The sequence below is a fragment of the Cnephaeus nilssonii genome, assembly GCF_951640355.1.
Source record: "Cnephaeus nilssonii genome assembly, chromosome: 2".
NCBI classification, from domain to species: Eukaryota; Metazoa; Chordata; class Mammalia; order Chiroptera; family Vespertilionidae; genus Cnephaeus; species Cnephaeus nilssonii.
Genome location: NC_137073.1, coordinates 22178338 through 22201288, shown reverse-complemented (window position 1 = coordinate 22201288; position 22951 = coordinate 22178338). Strand labels below are relative to the sequence as shown.

General features: G+C 45.4%; 1 protein-coding gene across 5 annotated transcripts in view; it reads right to left on the bottom strand.

Annotated features, from left to right (window-relative positions):
* Positions 1-21483, bottom strand: part of CLEC16A (C-type lectin domain containing 16A) — a 223008-nt gene extending 201525 nt beyond the window's left edge. For all 5 annotated transcript variants that reach the window (XM_079785204.1, XM_079785205.1, XM_079785206.1 and 2 more), the window contains exons 1-3: positions 21275-21483; positions 7186-7314; positions 2509-2642 (exon numbers count right to left, since the gene is read on the bottom strand). In XM_079785204.1, the coding sequence (XP_079641330.1) occupies positions 2509-2642; positions 7186-7314; positions 21275-21354 (343 nt within the window). In that variant the 5' untranslated portion in view covers positions 21355-21483. The remainder of the gene's footprint in view (positions 1-2508; positions 2643-7185; positions 7315-21274) is intronic.
* Between the last annotated feature and the right edge of the window lie 1468 nt (positions 21484-22951).

The window sequence follows — 22951 nt, the reverse complement described above, 5'->3', positions numbered from 1 at the left end:
GGGTGAGATTCTACAGAACTATTGCTTTCTATATTTTGTAATGTTTGATTTTTAAAAAAAATATATGTTTTTATTGATTTCCGAGAGAGGAAGGGAGAGGGAGAGAGATAGAAACATCAATGATGAGAGAGAATCATCGATTGGCTGGCTGCCTCCTGCATGTCTCCCACTGGGGATCGAGCCCACAACTTGGGCATGTGACCTGACCAGGAACTGAACCATGATCTCCTGGTTCATGGGTCGACGCCCAACCACTGAGCCATACCGGCTAGGATGAAATATTTGATTTTTTTTTTTTTTGGTTGTTGCTTTATAATGAGGACATTTTCTTTGCATAATTAGAAAATAAAAATAAAAGCAAAAGTCATCTATCCTCTTACCCCCATAAATCCAAGTTCTATACAAACAAAGTGACTTCTCCACTTTGGCAGGCTTATAAAAGTACTCTGGTGAAATTCCCATAAAGCTGGAGGCATTTGCCTGGGTTTCTTACAGCAGGGCACCCTTTTTAGACACAGTACATGAAAAGTCATCTAATCCAGGAACCCCAGAATTTTAATTGTCCCAACTCCTATCTTTAATGAGTAGCCTGGGCTTAGAAAGGGTCACCACAGAACAGACATTTGGAAGGAATGCTAGATTTCATAATAAAACCAACTCTTCTGGACACTTCCATCTATCTGCCAGACCCAGTACTATGTTCTGCAAACACACTATCACACTTAATCCTCAAACCACTCCATTTCCCAGGTACTAGGATTATCTCCACTGCAGCTTGGAGAGTTCACTCCCTGGAGCACACTGGGGGAATATGTGGCAGAACCAGCCTGGGGCCTAGATGGGTCTGAGTCCAGGGCCTGCACCACCGAGGTGGGTCTTGCCCTCTCGGAATTCTCAGAAACCACACAATTCATATCCAGTGTAACAAAAGCTGATAACAAGAGAACACTTAGGGAGAGTCAACTCACATTCATCTTGAAGCAGTAGCACCATCTACTGGTCGCTTCTGAGAGTCACCATTCAATTGCTCTTCCTTACATCTTCCTCCTTCCCCAAAGGAATGCTAATGACACTATCACTACCCCCTTCTACCCAACAGAAACTATTTTCAAACTTATCTTGGGGATCTAGAGCCTGCCTCTGATGTAGACATTCAGTCACTTGTCTTCTTTTCCTTACTTACTACGGGTAGGGCCTAGGGCTTGGTGTGGTCACCTTGGATAAGACAGGTAGTGGTCAAGCATGGAGGATTAGGAGCTAACAGTGTTTCTCACCCTCAGCACTGTTGACATTGTGGGCTATAAAATCCTTTTGCTGTGGGGCTGTCCTGTGCATTGTAAGATGGAGATAACTTACCTGGATTGAACCCCTTCTCAATTTTGGCCTTGCTAGAGCTGTCACCTGGGCCAGTGACTCAAACTCTCTGAGCATTAAATGAGGGCAGCAACAGCTCCTGCCTCTCTGGGGAGGTTTAGATGAAGAACCAGGGGCTTAGGGGCAGGGAATAAGCTCTGAGTCATACAGGTGCCAGTCGGGCAGGTGCCAAAGCCCACACCCTGCAAGCTTTGTGGCTGAGTTCTTCCTCCCAGGCTGCTTCCAATGCTTATTCTATTGGCTGATTTGACTCCAACTCCTTAGTAATAAATTATAAACAAGAAATGCCAATGCCCCAGAATCACTCAGCAGTAGAGACTCTCCCTTAGCCATTCAAAGCACCACCAAGCAGGAATAAACATGATGTTATGGACTGAAATGTGTCCTCAAAATCCCTATGTTGAAGCCCTAACCCCCAATGTGACTGTTTTGGATATAGGGCCTTAAGGAGGTGATTAAAGCTAAATGAGGTCATAGGTTAGAGCCCTAATCCAATAAGCTTGGTATCCTTATAAGAAAAGAGACAGGCCTGGTCGGTGTTGTACAGTGGTTAGTTAGAGTGTCGGCCACACACACTGAAGGATCGAAGGTTCGATTCCTGGTCAAGGGCCCATACCTGGGTTGCATGTTCAATCCCTGGCCCAGGTTGGGTGTGTGTGAAACATCGATGTTTCTCTCTCTCTCTCTCTCTGTCTCTATCACTCTCTCTCTCCCTCCCTCCCTCCCTCCCTCCCTCCACTTCCCTACTACTCATTCTAAAAAATCAATGGGAAAAAAATCCTCAGATGAGGATTAACAAAAAAAAAAAAAGAAAAGGAAGAAACACCAGAACTCGTGGTGTGTGCACACAGAAGAAAGATCATATGAGGACACAATGAGAAGGCAGTCATCTGCAAACTGGGAAAAGAGGCCTCACCAGAAGCCACCACTGAAGGCATATCTTGGATTTCCAGCCTCCAGAAAATAAATTTCTCTTGTCTAAGCCACTCAGTCTGGGGTACTTTGTCACAGCAGCCCAAGTACACTAAGATATATGGCAAACACAGACATTTGAGAAACAACACAAAAATCACGCCAAATTACACGCTGCCAACTCTCAGCAGTGCAGAGGCAGGTGTCAATGATTGTCCTTACACAGTGAGGTCTCGTGACTGATATTCTCAAAGAGGATGTTCAAGGTCTGCAACAGCTGAACGCACACATAGCGGCCTGATTTCTGCCGCAGGATGTTCAAGAAGAAAACAAACATATTCTTCTCCAGGAAGAAGCTGGGGAGAGAATGGGAAAACGTCAGTGGTTTGTTTCCACAGATAGAAATCCAAATCATCCTCTGGTTCCATGCTTAGCACACGTGCACCCCCCAGCCCCCAAAGGCATTTGCAGAGCAGCCAGACCATGCCATCTGCACAGCCTCAGCTTCCATGCCATCCATCCAGCTCTCACGATGCTGGACAGGCAACTGCAACCTTCCCAGCTCTCTTCTCAGAAGGCAAGAACAGTGCTGATTCTGGAAACAGTGAACTACTAGATTTCTGACAGAATGAAAAGATCTTTATCTACTAAATGATTACACAGTAATCTGTGTTTGAAACTTGGTAAGCAAGATATTTGGTAAGCCAATATTTTATATCCTTCCTTCTTCTTACTAAGCCTCTTTCCTTTGCTCTCCATGTCTTTGAGTGTTAAACAACAATGGGATATAAAGGGTTTTGGTTTCCAAATTGTCAGGTTTGTCGTTTCCATGTCTGGGGGGAAAGAACGGGAAGGAAATAGAAGATGCTACCATGGTGTAGGACCCCAGCCAGTCCCCAAGTCCATATTTGCCTTTCTTGTTCTGGACAGGACTTGGTCTGTACGCAGCCTGGGGCACTGACATTTAGGAGTACATGTTGGTTTGTTTAGTCATGAAAAGGAGACAGAACCCCCTAATGCTTTTCTTTAAAGAAAGAAAGTGATGTTTCGAGTTATGTGTTCTCTGAGTTCAAGCTAAGAGCAGATAACCTCTCATTTGGGGTACTCCGAATAAATCGCTGCAGTAACATGTGTCTGCTGGTTGACTTAGTTTTAGTAGCTCTTTCCCCTCCACTGTCAGTTCCACAGTAGCAGGACTATGGGCTGCATAACTTCTGTTTGAATCCATGAAAGGGTAAATGAATGAATAAATTACCTTAAAAAAAGACCCCTAAAATCTTTTCCAACTCTGATTCTGGGAGCCATTCACATGGACCCCCAGAATATTCCTAACATTTGACCTATTTTGTTTATCTTGTCTATCAAGGATCACCCAACAAGCTCACTGCAGCATAATGATAACCAAGTTGGGAACTTATTAAAATGCTTGTAGATTTTGCCCAGAGATCTATCCCCTAAAACCAGCATGAAGTCCAAGGGCCTGGATTTTTAAAAACACCCTGGAGGAGTACAGAGGGGGCTCCTTGGAAAAATGACTAATTCTAGGGCTGGGGCAGAAAAAAATAAAAAATGAACCTGGAGCATCTTAAAGTACCAGAAAGTAAGGAAGTGCTCAAAAACAAAAGGATGGGGGCGTGTCAAAGGACACAGGAACCAACCTGAAGGAGCTTCCAAAGCTGGAACCAATTCAACAACAAAACAACACTGTATTGGATTGTAATCCAAAGTATAAAGTAAATATCCATGCATTCATCTTCTCTAATAAAATGGTAATATGCAAATTAACCATCACTCCGCTACATAAGCCACGCCCATCAGCTAAGCCACGCCCATCAGCCAATCAGGGCGAGTATGCAAATTAACCCAAACCAAGATGGCTACAGCCACAGAGAGCAAGGTTTCCCAGGTAACAGAGCAAGCCAAGCTTTCTGCCTGCCCTGGCCAGGCCTAAGCCTCCACTCAAGCTACAAAGTTTCAATTATAGAAGGTAAACAAATTCAAACAAATGGCGGCAGAATGGAGCTTGAGAGAGCAGGCCAGGGTTGCCGGCGGCAACAGGGGAAGCAAAGCTTTCCGCACACCCTGGCCGGGCCCACCCGCTTAAGGCTACAAAGTTTCAATTGTAGAAGGTGAATTAACTGCCACAGAAATGGCTGCCGCCCCAGAGGGAACAGCAGGCTTGGCTCCGCTCCAGGCTACAAAGTTTCAATTGTAGAAGGAAAATAAATCCCAGATACCAGGGCCTCTGCTTGGGTTGCCAGGGGGCGTGGCCAGCCTGCAAACCACCACAGGCCCCTCGCTCAGGCAGCCCCACACCCCAAGGGAACCCCACCCTGATCCGGGACACCCTTCAGGGCAAACCAGCTGGCCCCCACCCGTGCACCAGGCCTCTATCTTATCTAATAAAAGAGTAATATACAGATTGATCATCACTGCAACACACAATATAGCTGCCCCCATGTGGTCAAAGATCCTGCCCCCATGTGGACACAAGATGGCCACTACAAGATGGCCAGCAGGGGAGGGCAGTTGGGAGGCACCCGGCCTGCAAGGGAGGGCAGTTGAGAGGGACTAGGCTTGCAAGGGAGGGCAGTTGGAGGTGATCAACCCTGCAGGAGAGGGCAGTTAGGGGTGACCAGGCCGGCAGAGGAGGGAAGTTGGGGGCAAACAGGCTGGCAGGGGAGCAGTTAAGCATCAACCAGGCTGGCAGCGGAGTGGTTAGGGGGTGATCAGGCTGGCAGGCAGAAGTGGTTAGGGGCAATCAGGAAGGCAGGCAGGCAAGCAGTTGGGAGCCAGCAGTCCTGATTGGAGAGGGTACAGGCTGGGTTGAGGGACAACCCCCCGCCGTGCACGAATTTCGTGCACCGGGCTTCTAGTATTGATATAAATAAATGATTGAATAAATACATAAATGGGAAGAAACAAATTTCCATGCAGAACTTCAAATAGTGTATGTAGATACTACCCCCTCGCAGAAGGTGGAGCTTAATTCCCATGCTCCTAGGCGGGATAAGTACGCCTAAAACTGTCAAGGTCATGAAAAATCAAGGAAGACTAAGAAACTGTCACAGAGCAGAGGAGAGTGGGGAAATATAACAACTGAATGCACTGTGGGAGCCTGGATTGGGAGTCTAGATTGGGATTCTAGAGCAAAAAGAGGATATTAATGGAAAATCTGGCAAAATCCAAATCAAGTTTGGAGTTTATTTAATAGTTAGGTACCAATGTCAACTACTCAGATTTGACAAATGCACTTTGGTAATCTATGATGTTAACAATGGAGGAAACGGGGGGAGAGGGGGAGGTGGCAGATGGGAACTTTCTGTACTATCTTTATAACTTTTCTGTAAATCTAAAATTACTCCAAAATAAAAATATGTATTAAAAACAAATTCTCTTGGGGACTCTGTTAGGCAGCCACCTAAGAATCCCTGGGCCTCGGGTAGTTTTCTAAGCTAACAAATGGACTAAGGAGGACAGTTTCTAAGCTTTAACCCAAGGGTTTCTAGTAAACAAAGACGGTTTCTAAGCTTTAACCCAAGGGTCTCTTTCATTTCCAAAAACAGATACCAACCAACCAATTCTCCATGGAACCTTAAAAAAAGCTAGTCCCGTTTATAAGCAACGCCTCACTTTATTACTCCGATTATCCTTTGGGGATTATGGCCAGTGTCACAGGTTTGTGTTTTCACACGTAGCTTTATTTAAATAAACTTACCGATGAAAACATAGAGCTATCCAGAAAATCAGGATATCTAATAAGAAGCCATGTTAGAAATGGAATACCATTTTTTTTAATGATCTTAAAAATGGCCTCAATACTTATAATTGAGATTATTTTATATAAAAATAAAATCTATCTGGTGGTTGTCATAATCCAAATTCTTCTGTACTCAGACACTGAGACAGATCTATTGGGGAAGTAGCCTTTGCTTTTTTTTTTTTTTTTAATTTAAATTTTTTATTGTTGAAAGTGTTACATATGTCTCCTTCCCCCCCCCCCCCCCCCGCTTCCCTGACCTCTCCCTGCCCACTCTGGCCCCCCAGCACATGCCCTCACCCCTCTATTGTCTGTGTCCATTGGTTATGCTTATATACATGCATACAAGTCCTTTGGTTGATCTCTTAGCCACCCCACCCAACCTTCCCCTGCCTTCCCTCTGAGGTTTGCCGGGCTATTCGATGCTTCTATGTCTCTGTATCTATTTTTGTTCATCAGTTTATGTTGTTCATTATATTCTACAAATGAGAATAACCATCCAATAGGGACACCTTTATTTTATTTTATTATGAATTGCTAACATTTCTTAATGCCTAGGCTATACCAGGCACTAGACAGGGAACTCTCTCTCTTTTAAAGATGAGGAAACTGAGGCTGACCTAAGGTTGCTCATCTAGAAAGTATGAGAATAAGGGACAAACTCCTCCATGGGCTCTGGTAGGAGGCACTGCTTCAATGCTTACCAGCTGTGTGACCGAACACATAAATGGGACAAGGCCATTACCCTGGAGTCACTGGGAGATGTAGGGGGATTATCTCATCAAGAGCTCAGCACTGTGCCTGGCCCATCAGTAAACACAATAAATGTTTATTCTTAGTGTCTCCCCGTTCACTTAGAGTCTAACTACCCAGGACATTGTCTCCTTCCTTGGAGGTGATAATCAGACACTACTGGAAAAATTACCCATGATATTTTCAGATTTTCTAGAGACTCATTTCCATACTTCCCCATTTTCAGCTGTGGTGTTTCAGGACATTTTATATAGATAGAGGAATAGATATCCGTGCAAGACCAAATTGGCTTCAAATTCTGACATCATCTGAATGACTCATGATACGCATTCAGAAACATATTCAAAGGAAGACGAAAAAATTTTTAAAACATTGGAAACGCTTACTCAAACACAGAGCTGTCATTCTGATCTCCCCAAATCAGGATCTCGGTGATGGAACGGATGGTCTCCACCAGCAGGTTCCGGTTCTGTTCTGTGACTGTGGTGTTCTTGGTCAAAACGTGGTACAAATACCTGAGAGAAAGGAAAGAATAGTAAAGATTACCAACTGAAATGAAAGCCAGGCTCAATGACCATTAGTAACATTTGGGGGACAATATGGCTGTGCTTATTCACATCCACTTAGCACAACTGCCATTCAGTTGAGACAGAAGTTATCATTCAGGGAAAATGGCAGACACTTCTTTGAAGCATTAAGTAACCAGGGACACACCAACCCCAACTGAGGTAAGAGAATTGTCAAGTCCTTGAAGACAGCCATCTCAAACTTGAGTAAGATAATCACCTGGAGCACTGGATAAAATGGGGATATGGAAGCCCACCCGGAGATTCAGATTCAGGGGGACCGAGGGAAGACCAGGCATTGGCCTTTTTCACACACTCCCCAGGTCATTCTGATGCTAGTGGAGCAAGTGGAGACACGTGGCTCAGGTCTGACTGCTCAACATAAGACCTGCATGAGGTGTTGTCATAGTTTAGGAGGGGAAGGGGTGTCCCAAAGCCAGCGCCTGGGTAAAAATCATGTGCAATCACAAGATTACTCTTGGATTGCTCACAATTCCCTTAAAGTTCAGATCGCCCATCAGAATTGATGGCTCACACAAAGTGGGTTACTTGCAGGACACTGATCTTATGTGCCGAGTGCAGATTGTTGGAATTCACAAAGTCAAGTGGGCTTGAGACTATGGCACTATATTTCACCCACCCAAACGGTCCTAAATGGTCCTGGAAGGCCCATGCTGCTCCAGACCTATGCCAGCTGCGGGGGCAGAGACAGGAAGGCCCAGGTCCATCCTCAAAGCCCTCTGCCGGTGGTGAGGGCAACTGAATCACTGAGGCCAGTGCTGAGCAGTGTTGGACCCAGCCCTGGGACTGCCACCTGACACAACTTTTAAGAGATGGCATCTTTAGGACCCACAGACTGAGGTAACTTGAGCTGTTATGGGAGCCTCAGACTTGGGAAGGCAAAGGGAATACCAAGAGTCACCTCTTGGTTTCTTTTATGGCCCCCTTCAGTTAGGGGTGGGGGCTAGTCAGAGCAAGACAGGAAAAGATTAAATAGGATCGTCCCATCAAAAAAAATATCTAAAAATGTGTAAGATATAAAAGACAGATTCTTTCAGAGGGAACAATAAAGAGCAATCTACTACTTAAGGGGGCTGTGTTTTAATTTAAAATCACATGCAACTTCTATGCAGTAACCAAAATAGCCCTCGGAAAACAGAAATCTCCACCACCTATGTCCAAATCTATAGGCAGGGCTACAGACGGGAGCAGAAGCTAGTTTTCCTCAGGGATAAGGTAACTCCACGGCACTGTTTCAGCCTGGGATGAATCACCAGGGCACTCGTAAATCTCTATGTTCATGTCACCTTGACTCATCTTCTCCAAGTCAAAGAGCAGAGTTTTTCAAATTGCGGTTCACAGGCCTCCTGCATCAGAATACCTAAGTTGCAGATTCTAGTTCCCCATCCCGGATCCACAAAACTGACTCCTGGGTGTGGTACATGACACTGAGTCAGCTCTGAGTCCTGGTGACCCTATGAATAAGTGAAGTTCACAATGTCCTGTCCTCAACAGCCCTGCTCAGCAACTATAGACTCATGCCTACAGCTTCTTTTCAGTCTGTCTCTTTAGTCTTTCTCTTTTCCTGCTGCCTTCTATTTTTCCCAGCATTATTGTCTTTTCCAAAGAACCCTGCTTTCTCATGATGTCCCTGCGGTAGAAGAGCTTTAGTTTTGTCATTTTTTGCCTCCAGCAATGTTTCAGGCTTAATGTGCTCCAGGATCCACTTGTTCATCTTTCTGGAGGTCCAGGGTATCTGTAGAACTCTCAACACCATATTTCCAATCAGTCATTTTCCTATCAGTCTTCTTCACTGCCCAACTTTCACATCGGTACCTAATAATTGGGAATATGAGGGTGTGGATCTTAACCTTGGTCTCTAATGACATATCTTTGTGGTGATCCTCCCTAATTCTTCCATTGCTGCCCTCTGAGTCTCAGCCTTCTTGAGTTCTTGGCTACAGTCCCCATTTTAATTGATATTTGAACAAAGTAAGCAAAATCTTTAACAATTTCAATATCTTCACTATGTTAAAGTTGTGTATTACTTCTGTAGTCATGATTTTATGTTCAAGTTGTGTTTTTCTTCTGTTGTCCTGAGTTTTGTCTTCTTGATGTTCAAATGCAAGTCCTGCTTTGGCACTTTCTTCTCACTTTCATTAGAAGTCATTTCAAACCATTGCTACTTTCTGCCGTAAGATGGTGTCATCTGCATATCTAAAGTTATTGCTAATTCTTCCACCAATTTTCATTCCTCCTTCCTCTGAGTCTAGCCCAGTTTTTAGTATGATATGTTCTATGTACAGATTAAACAGGGAGATAAAATTCACCCAATCTGTCACTTTTGCCTATAGGAAACCATTCTGTCTCTCTCTACTCTGTCCTGACAATGGCTTCCTGCCCACAATACAGGTTACACAACAGGACAATCAAATGCTAAGGCACACCTGTTTCTTTCAGAGCAACCCACAGACTCCCAAGTGGAGAACCCCAAATCTGCATTTTGAATGAGCTTACACTAAAGTTTCAGAGTCATTGCATCACTCACACGATGGCCATCAATGACACTTTCCATGCAGCCCACAGCATACCCATTCCCTGCCGTGATAGGCACTATTGGTGCCAGGGGAGAGGCAGATTCTCCCACTCTGGTGTTTCCTTGTGTATAGAGGATGACATCCATTAAGGATCAGAGAGTAAAATCTTTAGAACCAGCCCTGACTTCTATTCACTGTGCCTGGAATGCCCTTGCTGCCCTAACCAATCAATAAACTCTTACTACTATTTCAAACCTACCTCAGGCACCTCTTGTAAAGCCTTCTTTAAAGAACCTCCCCACCCACCTGCCCTGGGGGATTTGATTAGTCCCTTCTCTCTAGTGCCTCTGTACCCATAGATATTTGGTGCTGCACAGATCACCCTCATTTGCAATGATCTGCCTCCCTTTCTAGACATGAGTTCCTCAAGATCAGAAACATCATCTTAATGATCTTGGTGACTCCAAAATGCCTGTTCACAGTAGGTACTCAATAAATTCTGAATGGCGGGAAGTTAGGGGACCGTCTTCATGAACATGTTACATCAGAACATGTAAAGACTGAACATAGTCAAAGGTCCAAAGCCAAACAAAGCAAGTGGCAGCACAGAGAGGCAGTGGAGAGCTCAGGCTTTGGGAGTGTAACAGACAGACTTGGGCTTGATCCCTGACTCTGACACTTCCTAACTATGGAGATCAGAGTCAGCCTCCATAAGGCACCAGTAACAGTCAAGGCCTCTTCGCTGAGCTGTTCCAGGTATTGGACATGATAACGCATAGAAAGAGCCAAGCTTGGCATCTGGCACACAGTAAGCACTCAACAGATGCAGAATTGGCTGCTACTACTATTATTATGTTGCGGTCATTATGATTGGGGCCATAATCAACATTACTACTAAATTATACATGGAATATTCCAGAACTTAGGAAGGAGACTTCATGCTGGATCCATTCATGAAAAGAAGACTTCATGGGACGAGTTATGGAACCATCCAGAGAAGCCAGAGCAGGAAGTGGAAAGTCTAGGCTTAGCTGGGTAATCTTGAACAAGTTAGTTAATCTCTGTTCACCTCAGTTTTATCAACCGTAAAAATGGAGCAGCAATTGAACCTTAATGCTTTAGTACCTACCTATTATGGTGTTGTTAGGAGGAATAAACAAGTAAAAAGACATATATAAAATGGCAGTTTGTACATATGATACTATTATTGTTTCCATCATTGCCTTCGTTAAATAATCTATTAAAAAAATTCTAGTAACTACAGGGAGGCCTTTACAGACAAACCCAGGAGAAAGAGGAAGATTCTAGAAGCTCCCACATGTGGTGCATGGCCTACAAACCTGACTCTATGTGAAGGGCTTCCTGTGACCCTCATACTCATAGTAACCTGGGGACATGAAAATTGTGACCACCACTGTGCAGGCAGGGTTGGCAACGGAGGGACATTTAGGAGCTCACCCGCAGCCAATGGCCAGGAGGCACAGTGTGAGAGTTCCAGCTAATCCATGGCCCAACACCTGCTGTTCTTAGCCTTTTTCAGTGGAGCTATTCTGATGTGCATATAGTGATGTTGTACTGGGGTTTTATCCTATATAATAAAAGGCTAATATGCAAATAGACCGAACGGCGGAAAAACTGAACAACCAGTCACTATGATGTGCGCTGACCACCAGGGGGCATGTGCGGAACATGGCAGGTGTTGGCTGTGGCGGGATGGTGGAGATGAGCGGGGGGCGCCAGACCAAGGCGGGGCGCTGGTCGCTGTCATTGGGGCGAGCATCTGGTGGTTACTGAAAATTCTTTGCTCCTGCATGCCGCGGTCCCACCCGGCCCTCAGACCTGCTGCCAGCGCTGGCCCTACTTGCACCTGTTGCTGGTGCACAGCGCTGGTCCTGATCACTCAGCACCATCAGCAGGTGCGAGTGGCAGCTGCCAGCCCTGATCACCCTGCTCCTGAGGGGTGATTGGGACAGCAGCTGCCGCCAGCCCCGCTCACACCCACTGCTGGCATCAGCCCCAATCGCGCCACGCCATCAGTAGGGCCGGCGCCATCAGCGCATAGGAGCAGCGGCAGTGGGAGGGGCCGGGCAGGGGCATGGAGGATGGGCCGAGACCCGCCCCTGTGCCTACCGCAGCCTCACGGCCCACAGTTCCTTTCAAGGTGCACGAATTCGTGCACTGGGCCCCTAGTTGTATAATAATTGAAGTTGAATGCCTTTTCACATATTCATGGCTATTTGAATATCTTTTGCAAAGTACCTGTGCAAGTCTTCCTCTTGTCCATTTTTAAAATTAGGTAGAGTACCTTTTTCTTATTTATTTGATGGAATTCTTTATATATTCTGAGCACAAATCCTATATTGGATATACACATGACAAATAAATATTTTCTCTAAATGTAGCCTGCCTTTTCACTCTCTTTATAGTTGTCTTTTGATGAGCAAAGATTCTTAATTTTAATGTAAAAGTCATTCCCTTGGATAATGTTTTTTGGTCAAGCTTAAGAAATCCTTACCTACCACAAAGGTCATGAAGAAATGCTGTTTTCTTCCCCCAAAAAAAGCTAGTTTTCCCTTTCAAATTTCAACTTACATTACATCTGAAACTGATCTTTGTGTATGGCATGAGACATTGGCCAAAACTCACTATCCATCTGGATATCTAGTTGACGCATCATTTACCAAAAAGGTCCTCATTTCTTCAATGCACTGCAATGTCACCTTTGTCATTAATCAGGTGACTACAGATGCGGGATTCTTTCTGGAGCTGTACTTCCACTGATCTATTTGTTTACTTTTGTGCCAATACCATGCTGTCCAATTACTGCAGCTTTATAACAAATCTTGTTATGTGATAACGTAAGTCCTCCAAACTTCTTTCCTTCTGTTTTTTCATTATGGCATTGGCTATTCTTGGCCCTTCGTATTTCCACATAAATTTAAAAATCCACCTTCTCAATTTCCACAGAAATATTTGCTAAGATTTCCTTTAAGACTGACCTAAATCTATAAAGAGAGAGAGAGAACTGACATCTTTACCATAGTGTAACATTATGACATTTACATTTCTCTCAATGTTTGGATAGGGGTCTTATGCATCTTTTGTTAGATTTATTCCTAGGCAGTTGATGTTTTTAATGCTATTGTAAACAGTAATCTTTGAAACATTCATTTTTAAAATATTTATTGTTGGTAAATAGAAATTCCCACTAAAGCCCTAGCTGGTTTGGCTCAGTGGATGGAGCATCGGCCCACAGACTGAAGGGTCAAGGGTTAGATTCTGATCAAGAGAATGAATGTACCTTGGTTGCAGGCTCGATCCCTGGCCCCGGTTGGGGTGCATGCTAGAGGCAATCAATTGATGTGTCTCTCTCACATCGATGTTTCTTTCTCTATGTCTCTCCTCCTCCCTTCCACTCTCTCTAAAAATATCGATGTTTCTTTCTCTATGTCTCTCCTCCTCCCTTCCACTCTCTCTAAAAATCAGTGAAAAAATGTCCTCGGGTGAGGATTAACAAAGCAAAACAAAAATACCCACTAGATTTCAAGCTCTTAAGCTCTATGATGTTATGCCTGCACCTTGCTCTTCTTTTCTCCCCACGATGCCCTAGCACACACTGTATTAGATACTGTTGTAGAAGAGACCCTCACTATATGTTTGCTTAAATGTACTGGAAAAGAAAAGAAAGCTAAGTGGGTTAAGATTTAATATTTTAATGCTGTATCTAATCCCAGAGCTTTGGAAGATCAACTAATTCAACCTCCTCAGAGATATTAACAGTTTAATAACATTCTGAGTGTTAGAAATGGGACACTCATTTTAGAAAAGTTAGAAACTTCAACAACAAAAGAGAAATGGCAAGTCTCAAGCATGCTGCTGCCCAGAGATGACCACTGCTGAAGCTGCAATGTATTTCCTTGGGTCTTTTCCTTTGCTTATGGATATGTATATAGTTGAGCTCACGATGGATATCCATTTCCATGCCCATCTTTTTTCCCACCTCTGGCGAAAATAAAAGCATTTTTGCCATTGACAAGTGTTGCAGACACCCATATGGCTACATAGTAAGCCACCGAAAGTACAAGCACAGCAGTTACGCTTCTGTTAGGCGTAAGTGTTTACATGATCAAACAGTTAGGGTGGTCAACTTTGTGTGCAAAGCTGTGTCCCGCAGATAAGTTTCCAAGGACAGAATGATTACCTTGGACATTTAATTACATAGCAAATTAAGATTTTTCTCTTACAATGATAACAACTGTTATGTAACATTTTCTCTCAAATTCTGTGTGTGAATATTTTTATCATCATGATAAAAACTGTTACAGCCTCCTACAGCCAGGCCCTGTTCTGAGTGCCTCAGATGTATTCACTCGTTCAACCCTCACAACAACCCTGTGGGTTGGCACTCTGGAGAGCTGAGGCTCCGGGAGGCTCGAACCTGCCCAGAGGCCCCACAGAGAATCCAGGCAGTCTAGCTCCAAGCCCCATGCTTATAAGCATTATAGTACAGAAAATACAAACAATGGAGTAAACAACACTTTTATTAGCCAAGTATTTACATGAAGTTATGAATGCCCTGCATTACAAGAAAATCAAATAGATAAACAACAAACCAAAAAAGCAAGAAAATACGTATTAGAGCTTAAGGAAAGTCCTTATAACTGAATTTACTCCATTTCTTTGGGAAAGAGCCAGCATTACCATATCTCCAAAGGAAGATCTGCAGAATGAAGAACCCCAATCTCAGACTTTTGCACATTAACAAACTCTACCTGCGAGAGGAGTTTAAAAGTCTGAAATGCCTGGAGACTAGAAAACTGCAGCCTACTGCCAACATGCAACCAACACACTAGAGGTTCATCACTGAGAACTATACACTGCAAACAAATCCCACTTCCGCAGACCTTTCTTTCTCAAGAGAGTCACTTATTTCACAAGTTAAGCCATTACAGTTAATAGTGATTATGTTCACTCCAGAGACAGACATACTAAGTTCAAGTTTCATACAAGTTTTATGATATGCATCATAATATGCCTTTTAGGATGCTCCTATTGAAAGGTCCTGAAACTTATCTGTAAGATAAAGTGTAAGAAAGGGTAAGTGGAGCTAGGGGGACTAGAAATCCACTCCCCCAAAGCATCCCCCCAATCACTCCCCAAAACACACACACCCAAAATTAACAATGTCTGAGTGGAAGAGAGGGGGGCACACAGAGCCTGTGTCGGGCTGGCCTGCTCAGCACCAAGGCAGAGACCCCCAGACATTCTCCAGAGCGTCCCACTCTGTGCTTTGAAAACTCGCATTTGGACAGCATCCAGCCTTCTGGCTGGCAGGACAAGGAAAAGGTCCATACAGCGTGAAATCAGACTAGAGGATTAGAGCAAGTTTATAACAGGCGGTGCTTCTCCTGATGAATTTCCCCAAAAGATGTCAAACTGGGCTGGCCAGTGAGACTGCATCTGGAATGCCAGGGAGTCAGCAATCATGGCAGGTGTGTAGGAAGGGCTTTCAGCCCTAGAACAAGTCACAGCTCCAGCACAGACGCTCAGACCAAAGTGGCAAGAGCAAGCTGTTGTTAAGAAAAGCCTGGCCAGAACTTGCCTCTTGTGTTCATCCTGTGACAAATACTTGTTGATCACTTAGTACGTGTCAGGCCCTGTCCTAGCATCTGACAATGCCCAGGTGAACAAGCCACACAGGTCCCTGTCCTCATGAAGCTAATGTTCAAATTGGGAGACAGACAAACAAATAAATAACCAAGTAAGAACATTTATGATGGCAAACGGACATGCCTGAGGAACCCTGGCCAGCTTCCTAGGGATCTAACCCCAAGGCTGGGATAAAACTGGAAGAGCTCAGAGCACCTGACAGCTGGTCTAACTCTTTGGCGATGAGAAGACTGTATACGATAACATGTTAACTGAGTGTAACAGCAAGAACATGAACAAGTGAAGCTAGAGAACATGGTAAAACTTCTTGGCTGAAGCCACAAGGGCAATTCTTATGGAAGAACTAGAGGCCCGGTGCATGACATTCGTGCATTCATGGTGGGGGGGGCGGTCCCTCAGCTTGGCCTGTGACCTCCTTAGTTAGCACTGTGGCCACTGCTGCTACGCTCGCCAGCTGTAAGCCTAGCTCAGGGCTTCTGGCTGAGCAGGGGGAGCGCACTGACCACTAGGGGGCAGCTCCTGCATTGAGCGTCTGCCCCCTGGTGGTCAGTGCGTGTCATAGCGACCAGTCATTCCGCTGTTCAGTTGATTTGCATATTACCCTTTTATTATATAGGACTGGCATTTGGGTGAGCAAGAAGAAGAGGGGAGCTCAAGTGGTGGAAACAAAGGTGCAGAGAGGTGGGTATATGAGGTATGTGAACAGTGAATGAGAAAGGACCGTCAGTGTGAAATGGCAAAAGAAATATCCTTGGATGACAATCGATAGGCTGCTATCCTAATTTACCAGAAGACAGCAACAGTCCCGAGTAGAAGCCCACCTCCTCAGTGTGGCCCTCCCCCAATCCATTCTCCGAACTTTGGAGGGATCACAGCAGCCCTCTGGTTATAAACTTTCAATGGCTCCCACTGTTCTCAGCCTAATGTCCAAATTTCTTAACATGATTTACAAGGCCCAGCAGGACCTGGCTTCTAGGACTTCTCCAGCCTCACTGCGCTGCTTTAGAGTCTTCCACCTCCCTCCACCACATATACATACACATCCCCTTACTCAAGGACCCCAGACTCTCTCCTCCCAGCCTCTCAAATGCTGTTTCCTCTGCCTGAGCATCCTCCCTTTAACTCTGCCCTGCCCCACCCCCAACCTGGTAACAACCACTCATCCTTTAGGGCAGTGGTTCTCAACCTTTCTAATGCCGCGACCCTTTAATACAGTTCATGTTGTGGTGACCCCCAACCATAAAATTATTTTCGTTGCTACTTCATAACTGTAATTTTGCTACTGTTAATGAATTGTAATGTAAATATCTGTGTTTTCCGATGGTCTTAAGTGACGCTGCTAGTGGTTCTCAACCTGTGGGTTGCAACCCACAGGTTGAGAACCGCTCCTGTAGAGCCTAAGACCATCAGAAAACACAGATATTTACATTACGATTCATTGACAGTAGCAAAATTAGTTATGAAGTAGCAACGAAAATAATTTTATGGTTGGGGGTCACCACAACATGAGGAACTGTATTAAAGGGTCGCGGCATTAAAAAGGTTGAGAACCACTGCTTTAGGGTCTCCATTTAAATGGGTATCTGCCCACCAAGGATGCTCCTGACTCCCTGGGTTATAGGGCCCTCCTCTGTGCTCTCAAACAAGATGGGTAGGAACAGAGTCTAGAGTGCTATGAAGGCCTGAAAGAACTTAGACTTGACATAGCAGGTACCTTGGACTCACTATGTGTGACACGTTAACTAGTGTATGCTAAGAAAATAAATCTAGCAATATTGTACCTCTAGTTCTAAAAGTACCAATGCTATATTAGGCAAAAGTGGAATATACTAAGAGTAGATGAGTGTCTACCTGCTGGGTATACATTCGCCGTCTCCTTCGGGTAAAACCCCTGATTTTCCCTTTCTCTCATTCTCTGTCCAGGAGCTTGTGTGGAGCTGATGGCATCCCAGCTCCAAAAAAAGACCAATTAGAGCACTCCACACCCCCTGCCACAGTCACTAGGTCAGGGATGGGCATGAGACCCCAATTGGTCTAACACTATTCAATTCTGGACTTCTGCTGGCAATACTAAGAAAAGAAGTTCTTTTTCCCAGGGACTGCTAAGCTACCACAATGTAAGCCTGGAGCCTGCTGAGGATGACGCCAATACAGTAGAAAGCAGAGACAAGAACTGTAAAGAGGCAGATAGTGATAGCTCCATCTCAACACCTGGACTCAGCCATGGCTTAGCCAGGTATGACTGCTCAGTGACAGGAGCCAATCAGTTCCATTTGGGGCTTAAGGCAATTCCATCCAGATTTCTGTCATGTGCAACCAAGAATCTTGAGCCACACAAAAAGGTGATCAGAATTAAGACAACCACACAACACAAGAACAAAAAAGTTCCATCAGTTGTAGACGCATAGTTCCCAGTACAGGTGATGTTAGAGTAGCAATCACACGACTCCATCAGTAAAGGTTCTTCTTAGTGGTGGGCATCTGTTAGTCAGAGTCACAGTCTCGCCACTAGTGTGGGCAATAAACCACCTGTGATGTGCGGCAAATAAACTCTTACTATTTCAATCTGCCTCAACTAAATCACAAACTTGACTGAATAGACAAAAACCACAGGTACACAATTTTCCAAGAGTAAAACCCTGTATATTCCAAGAGTAAAATCCCTTTCCACTTTGAAAGTTGGGAATGTTATGAAGAATAATGTAGTTCAAAAAGGGTTTCCAGCCCTCTGGACTGTCCTCTCAATTTTTCTGTAAATCTCAAACTGTTCTTAAAAGTCCATTAAAAGCGGGGGGAGAAGGAGGGTTCCAAGATGCTTTGTCTGCCCCCCCTCCCCCCCCACAAATGACCAATTCTAAATTATTTTAAGTATCTTAATCTCTCCTTTCCATCCACACTGTGTCCTCTGTCAGGGTAAGAGTGTATTAGGAACTGTCTCTTGTCACTGGGAGGGTGACCAATTTATACCAGTTGCCCAGGACTTTCCCAGTTTTAGCACTGAAAAACCCTCCAGTCCCAGGCACACCTGGATGGTTGGTCACCCTGTGTCAGATGAAACCCAAGCCTCATTCTACCTCCAGACTTGTTTCCCACAACTACCAGCCCCACAGTGATGCTCCACAAACTCCAGGGTCCCCCTCGCACATCCTGCTCCCCCATACAGTGATTCCTACTTGTCCTTGAAGACTGCACTCTGGTGTTGCCTCCTCCAGAAAGCTCTCAAGGTTTCCACAGAACCCTGGGCCTACCGTGATCCTAGTGCTTGTCACGCTGTACAATCACTGGCTCTATGGTGGTCTCTTTTCCCCTCAGGTTATAAGCTGTTTACTATCAGAGCCAAATGAAGATCATCACCAGCACTGGGGTGGGTACTAGCTGTTTATGGCACTCTTATCCAAGTCACTTTAGGATCTTCTAAGCCCCACACCAATAAGCAAATCACCAGGTTACTCAGGCAGGCTGTAATATGGATTAAGCTGATCTGCCTGATCCAGGGCAGGCAGCTCGGGTTTCCAAAAAGCACCCAATGGCCATGCAACCTAAACAATGTACCTGGGCAGTTCCAGGATACTTCAAAGGAACCTGAGAACCTTTACCATTCCCTGGCTGGCGGGAGAGTGAAGATGACCCCACTGGCAGTGAGACTCAACCAAGTTGAAAGACTTCCCAACCTGACTTATTAGGAAGTTTTATTCAAAAAGACAGTGTAATGAGCACAAGCACTAAAGTCAAATCCTGGCTTTGACACTTTCCAGCTGTTGTTATCTTGGGCCAGTGACTGAACCTCTTTGAACCTTAGTTTCCATTTCTATAAAATGGACTAAAGGAAATAACACACAGGAAGGCCTTCGCAAGTACCTGACACAGAAAACGCATTTAATAAATATTACGGCAATTTAAAAGGCCTAGAGTCAGGCAGTGAGGTGACAGCCTGCAGGTAACTGGGTGCTGGCAGGAGGCCCCACCACTCTGCTCTTCTCAGCCACATCCACCCACTCTCTACATTCCTGAAATCCTTAAGCCTCTCCCTTTCCCCTGCAGCTGCCCTCCCACTTAAGATTCCTGCTTTCCTACATACCCCACTTCTTGTCCTGGGCCTCTCTCCTCGCCATGTTTTCTCTTACCACCGTTCCTCACCACATAAGGAGCCCTCCTGCTCCCCCCTCCCCACCCCTCTGAGACCCACAAACATTTACTAAATGCATGCTCCATGCTAGAAAGGACACAGCTGAGAATCACTGTCCCCTGACCCCTGGCCAAATGAGAAGCCCCCATCTAATGTCCCTCCCCACCAATCCTTTCCCGTCTTCTTCCTACTGTTTCCCCCTCCTCCCTCCATCCTTCTTCCTTCCCATCAGTAATCTTGGGAGGTTCCTCTGTAAACCAGCCTACTTCTTACCACCAAAGTTTGCCTACTCCAACTCCCCCCAATATTTTCCTCCCTGAAGTTATTCCCTCCTCAAAGGTCTCTGTTTTCCATCATCACCAGCCGCCCCCCCCCCAAAAAAAAACTCCTAGACTTGTCTGCATGCTCTACACCTCTCCCCAGTTCATTCTTTCCCCCCCCCCCCCAATTCATTAAGCATCTATTGAGCTCCTACTGTGTGTCAGGCACAGCACTAGATTCTGGGATACAATTGTGAGCAAAACAAGCAGTCTCTGTCCGCCTAGAAGTGCCAGTTTAGTAGCAGACAAAAAGGTAGTAGAAACAAGCAGGATAACTGCAGCTAGTAGAGATGCATTGAATGAAATCAAGATAAAGATGGACAGGAATCGGGGTGGGGGAAGCCCTTGAGGTAGTGTGGTCTGGGAAGGCCTGGCCTGGGTAATACACACAGCTACCACTGCTGGCCACCTACTGTGTGACACACACTGGGTCAATCTCTTTCCATGCATGACATTACTAAATCCTTGCACAATGTTCACAATACTCATTTGCAGATGCGGAACCCGAGTCTCAAAGAGGTGAAGTAATTTGTCCAAGGTCACACTGCCATTAAGTGGTGAAATCCAGATTTGAAAGCAGGTCTGTCTGCTGCACTCCTGCTTCCCAGGATCCCGTCTGCAACTTGTCCTCCCCTCGAGCTCTACTTCTGATAGTCCCTCTTCAGACTCCCGCTAGAAAATAGTTTGCTTTTAATTAATTACTGCCCTTGAATGAGCACCTGTATGTGCTCCCACCTTTAAGTGCATTCTCTTACCCAATCCTCAAGACAATCTTGGGAAGCAGGTGCTGTCACAATATCCGTTTTACAACTAAGGAAACTAAGGCCGAACTCCACACACTTAGATTGCAACCCAGATCTGTCCGACTCCGGGATCCAGACCTCTGACCTCTGTCCAGCCTAAGAAGTACCACCCCGGGAAGCTAGGTGCGCAAGATCTGCTCCGGCAAGAACGAAGTCGGTGTCCGTAAACTGAAATCTCGTCCCCTTACTTTAAAAAGACGGGGATACTGAGGCTCTGAGAAGCTAAGCGACTTGCCCAAGGTCACACAGCAAGGAGAGACGGGGTCAGGGTTCGAACCAAGACGCCCTGACTCCAGAGCTCTCGCTCTTAACCACCATACAGCCTTTCCTGAGCACCTCTCTCCACCCTCCACCTCAGCTCTGACACCTCCCAGCGACCCGAGCCCGCGGCTACGCGCTCCCATCCCAGTTTCCAGCCCCCAGGCCTCCCATCTCCGCCCCCAACACACTCACTTGAGGTGGTCCAAGGAGTGGATGTTGCGGGAAGACTTGCCATGGCCCCCGCCCACCCAGCTCCGCGAGCGGCCAAACATGTCGGCTGCCCCGGCCCGTCGCTCGCCTCACGGTCTCATGCCCCAGCGGCCCAGCGGCTGGGAGCCCGCGGCGGCAGCACAAACCGCGGAGGTGGTGAAGAGACCGCCAACCACCTTCCTCCCCGGCCCACAGCCCGGCACTGACATTCAGCCGGAACCGGCCGTTCGACCGTCGCGCTTTACGGCCGCCAACACGAGGAATGCTGGGAAATGCAGTTCACCCGCGAGGCCCCAACAGACTGGACTCTGCGAACCAACTACAAGGCCCGGCGTGCATCACGCAACTGCGGGCCTGCGGCCTGGGAGAAGAGGCGGAGCGAGAGGAGGAGAATGCGCCGTCCCGTCCCGGTGGGCGGGAATGGGAAACTTGTGCACAGAACCTTATTAGGAAGTTGGGGAAGTAGATTAATTATAAGTAATGGCAGTATTAACAATTATTAGCTTTATGATAAGGATAAGAGTAGCTATTGCTATACCATGTGCCTAAGCGCTTACATATAATTATTCTAACAACCCCATGAGGTGGGTTCTATTATTATTCCCATTTACTGTCAAGGAAATTGAATCACAGTGGAGTTGACTTGCCCAAGGTCATGCAGCTAGTAAGTGACAGAATTAGGATTCAAACCCAGGTACCCTTATTTTTATCCCCCAGTAAAAAACAAACAAACAAAACTAAACTGCATCAAATCGGTAATGGCCTTGTTTGTCCTCACAGCCTTTTTCTATTTCTACTTCAATTTATATTTAGACCTTCAAGCAACAATGTACCAAAACTGAACATCCTGTACTTTGAGAGGATTTCTCTGTTCTTCACCCAAAATCCATGCCATTTCCCAAACTAACATATTTTTGAAAATGGAAACACTAACTTCCTATATGAGCCAAGAAGATGTCTCTATAAAAAGTGAGAAGCTCCAAGGAGGTAAAATGACCCTGTTCACCATTTATTCACTTATTTCTATACCTCATACTTATCCAACGCCTATTGTATACAATCTACTTTGCTCAAGACAGAATTGGACCAGGAGCTAATGTTCTCCCCAATGCCCAGCACAAAGCTTGGTGCTAATAGGTGTTCAGCAAATATTGACAGAGTGAATGAATAAATGAAAGTTTGTTTCACCTTCTGCAGTTGGAGAAATGGAGACCAGTGAAGGATTAATGGTTTTGCTGTGTAATTCATCTAAAGGAGACTTACATCTACAGAAAACAGTCATGGAGGGGGAAAAGGGCATGGGGGCAGGTTCTGGCCTCTAGACACAGGCAGGCCGATCAGCTTCCAGGGCCCCATCATTTCTCTGGGTCTTGGTTTCCTCATCTGTAAAAAAGTGTAACTTAATACACTGCCCTGTCTGGCTCCACATAAGCAATGCATGTAAAGCACCCAGCTCAGTGGCCTGAGATTTAGTAGTTTATGGAACTGCTTTGGAAGGCCCTGTGAGCAAGATCAGCCTCCTGAAGGATGTACAAGGGTTCCCCATGAGAAGGGAATTCACTTTTTTGTGTACTTCTTGGGTTGCTTCTTATTTCTTTGTTGCCAGTAGGGTTGCTTCTTATTTCTTTGTACTTTGTAAGCCATGTTTAAAAACAATAA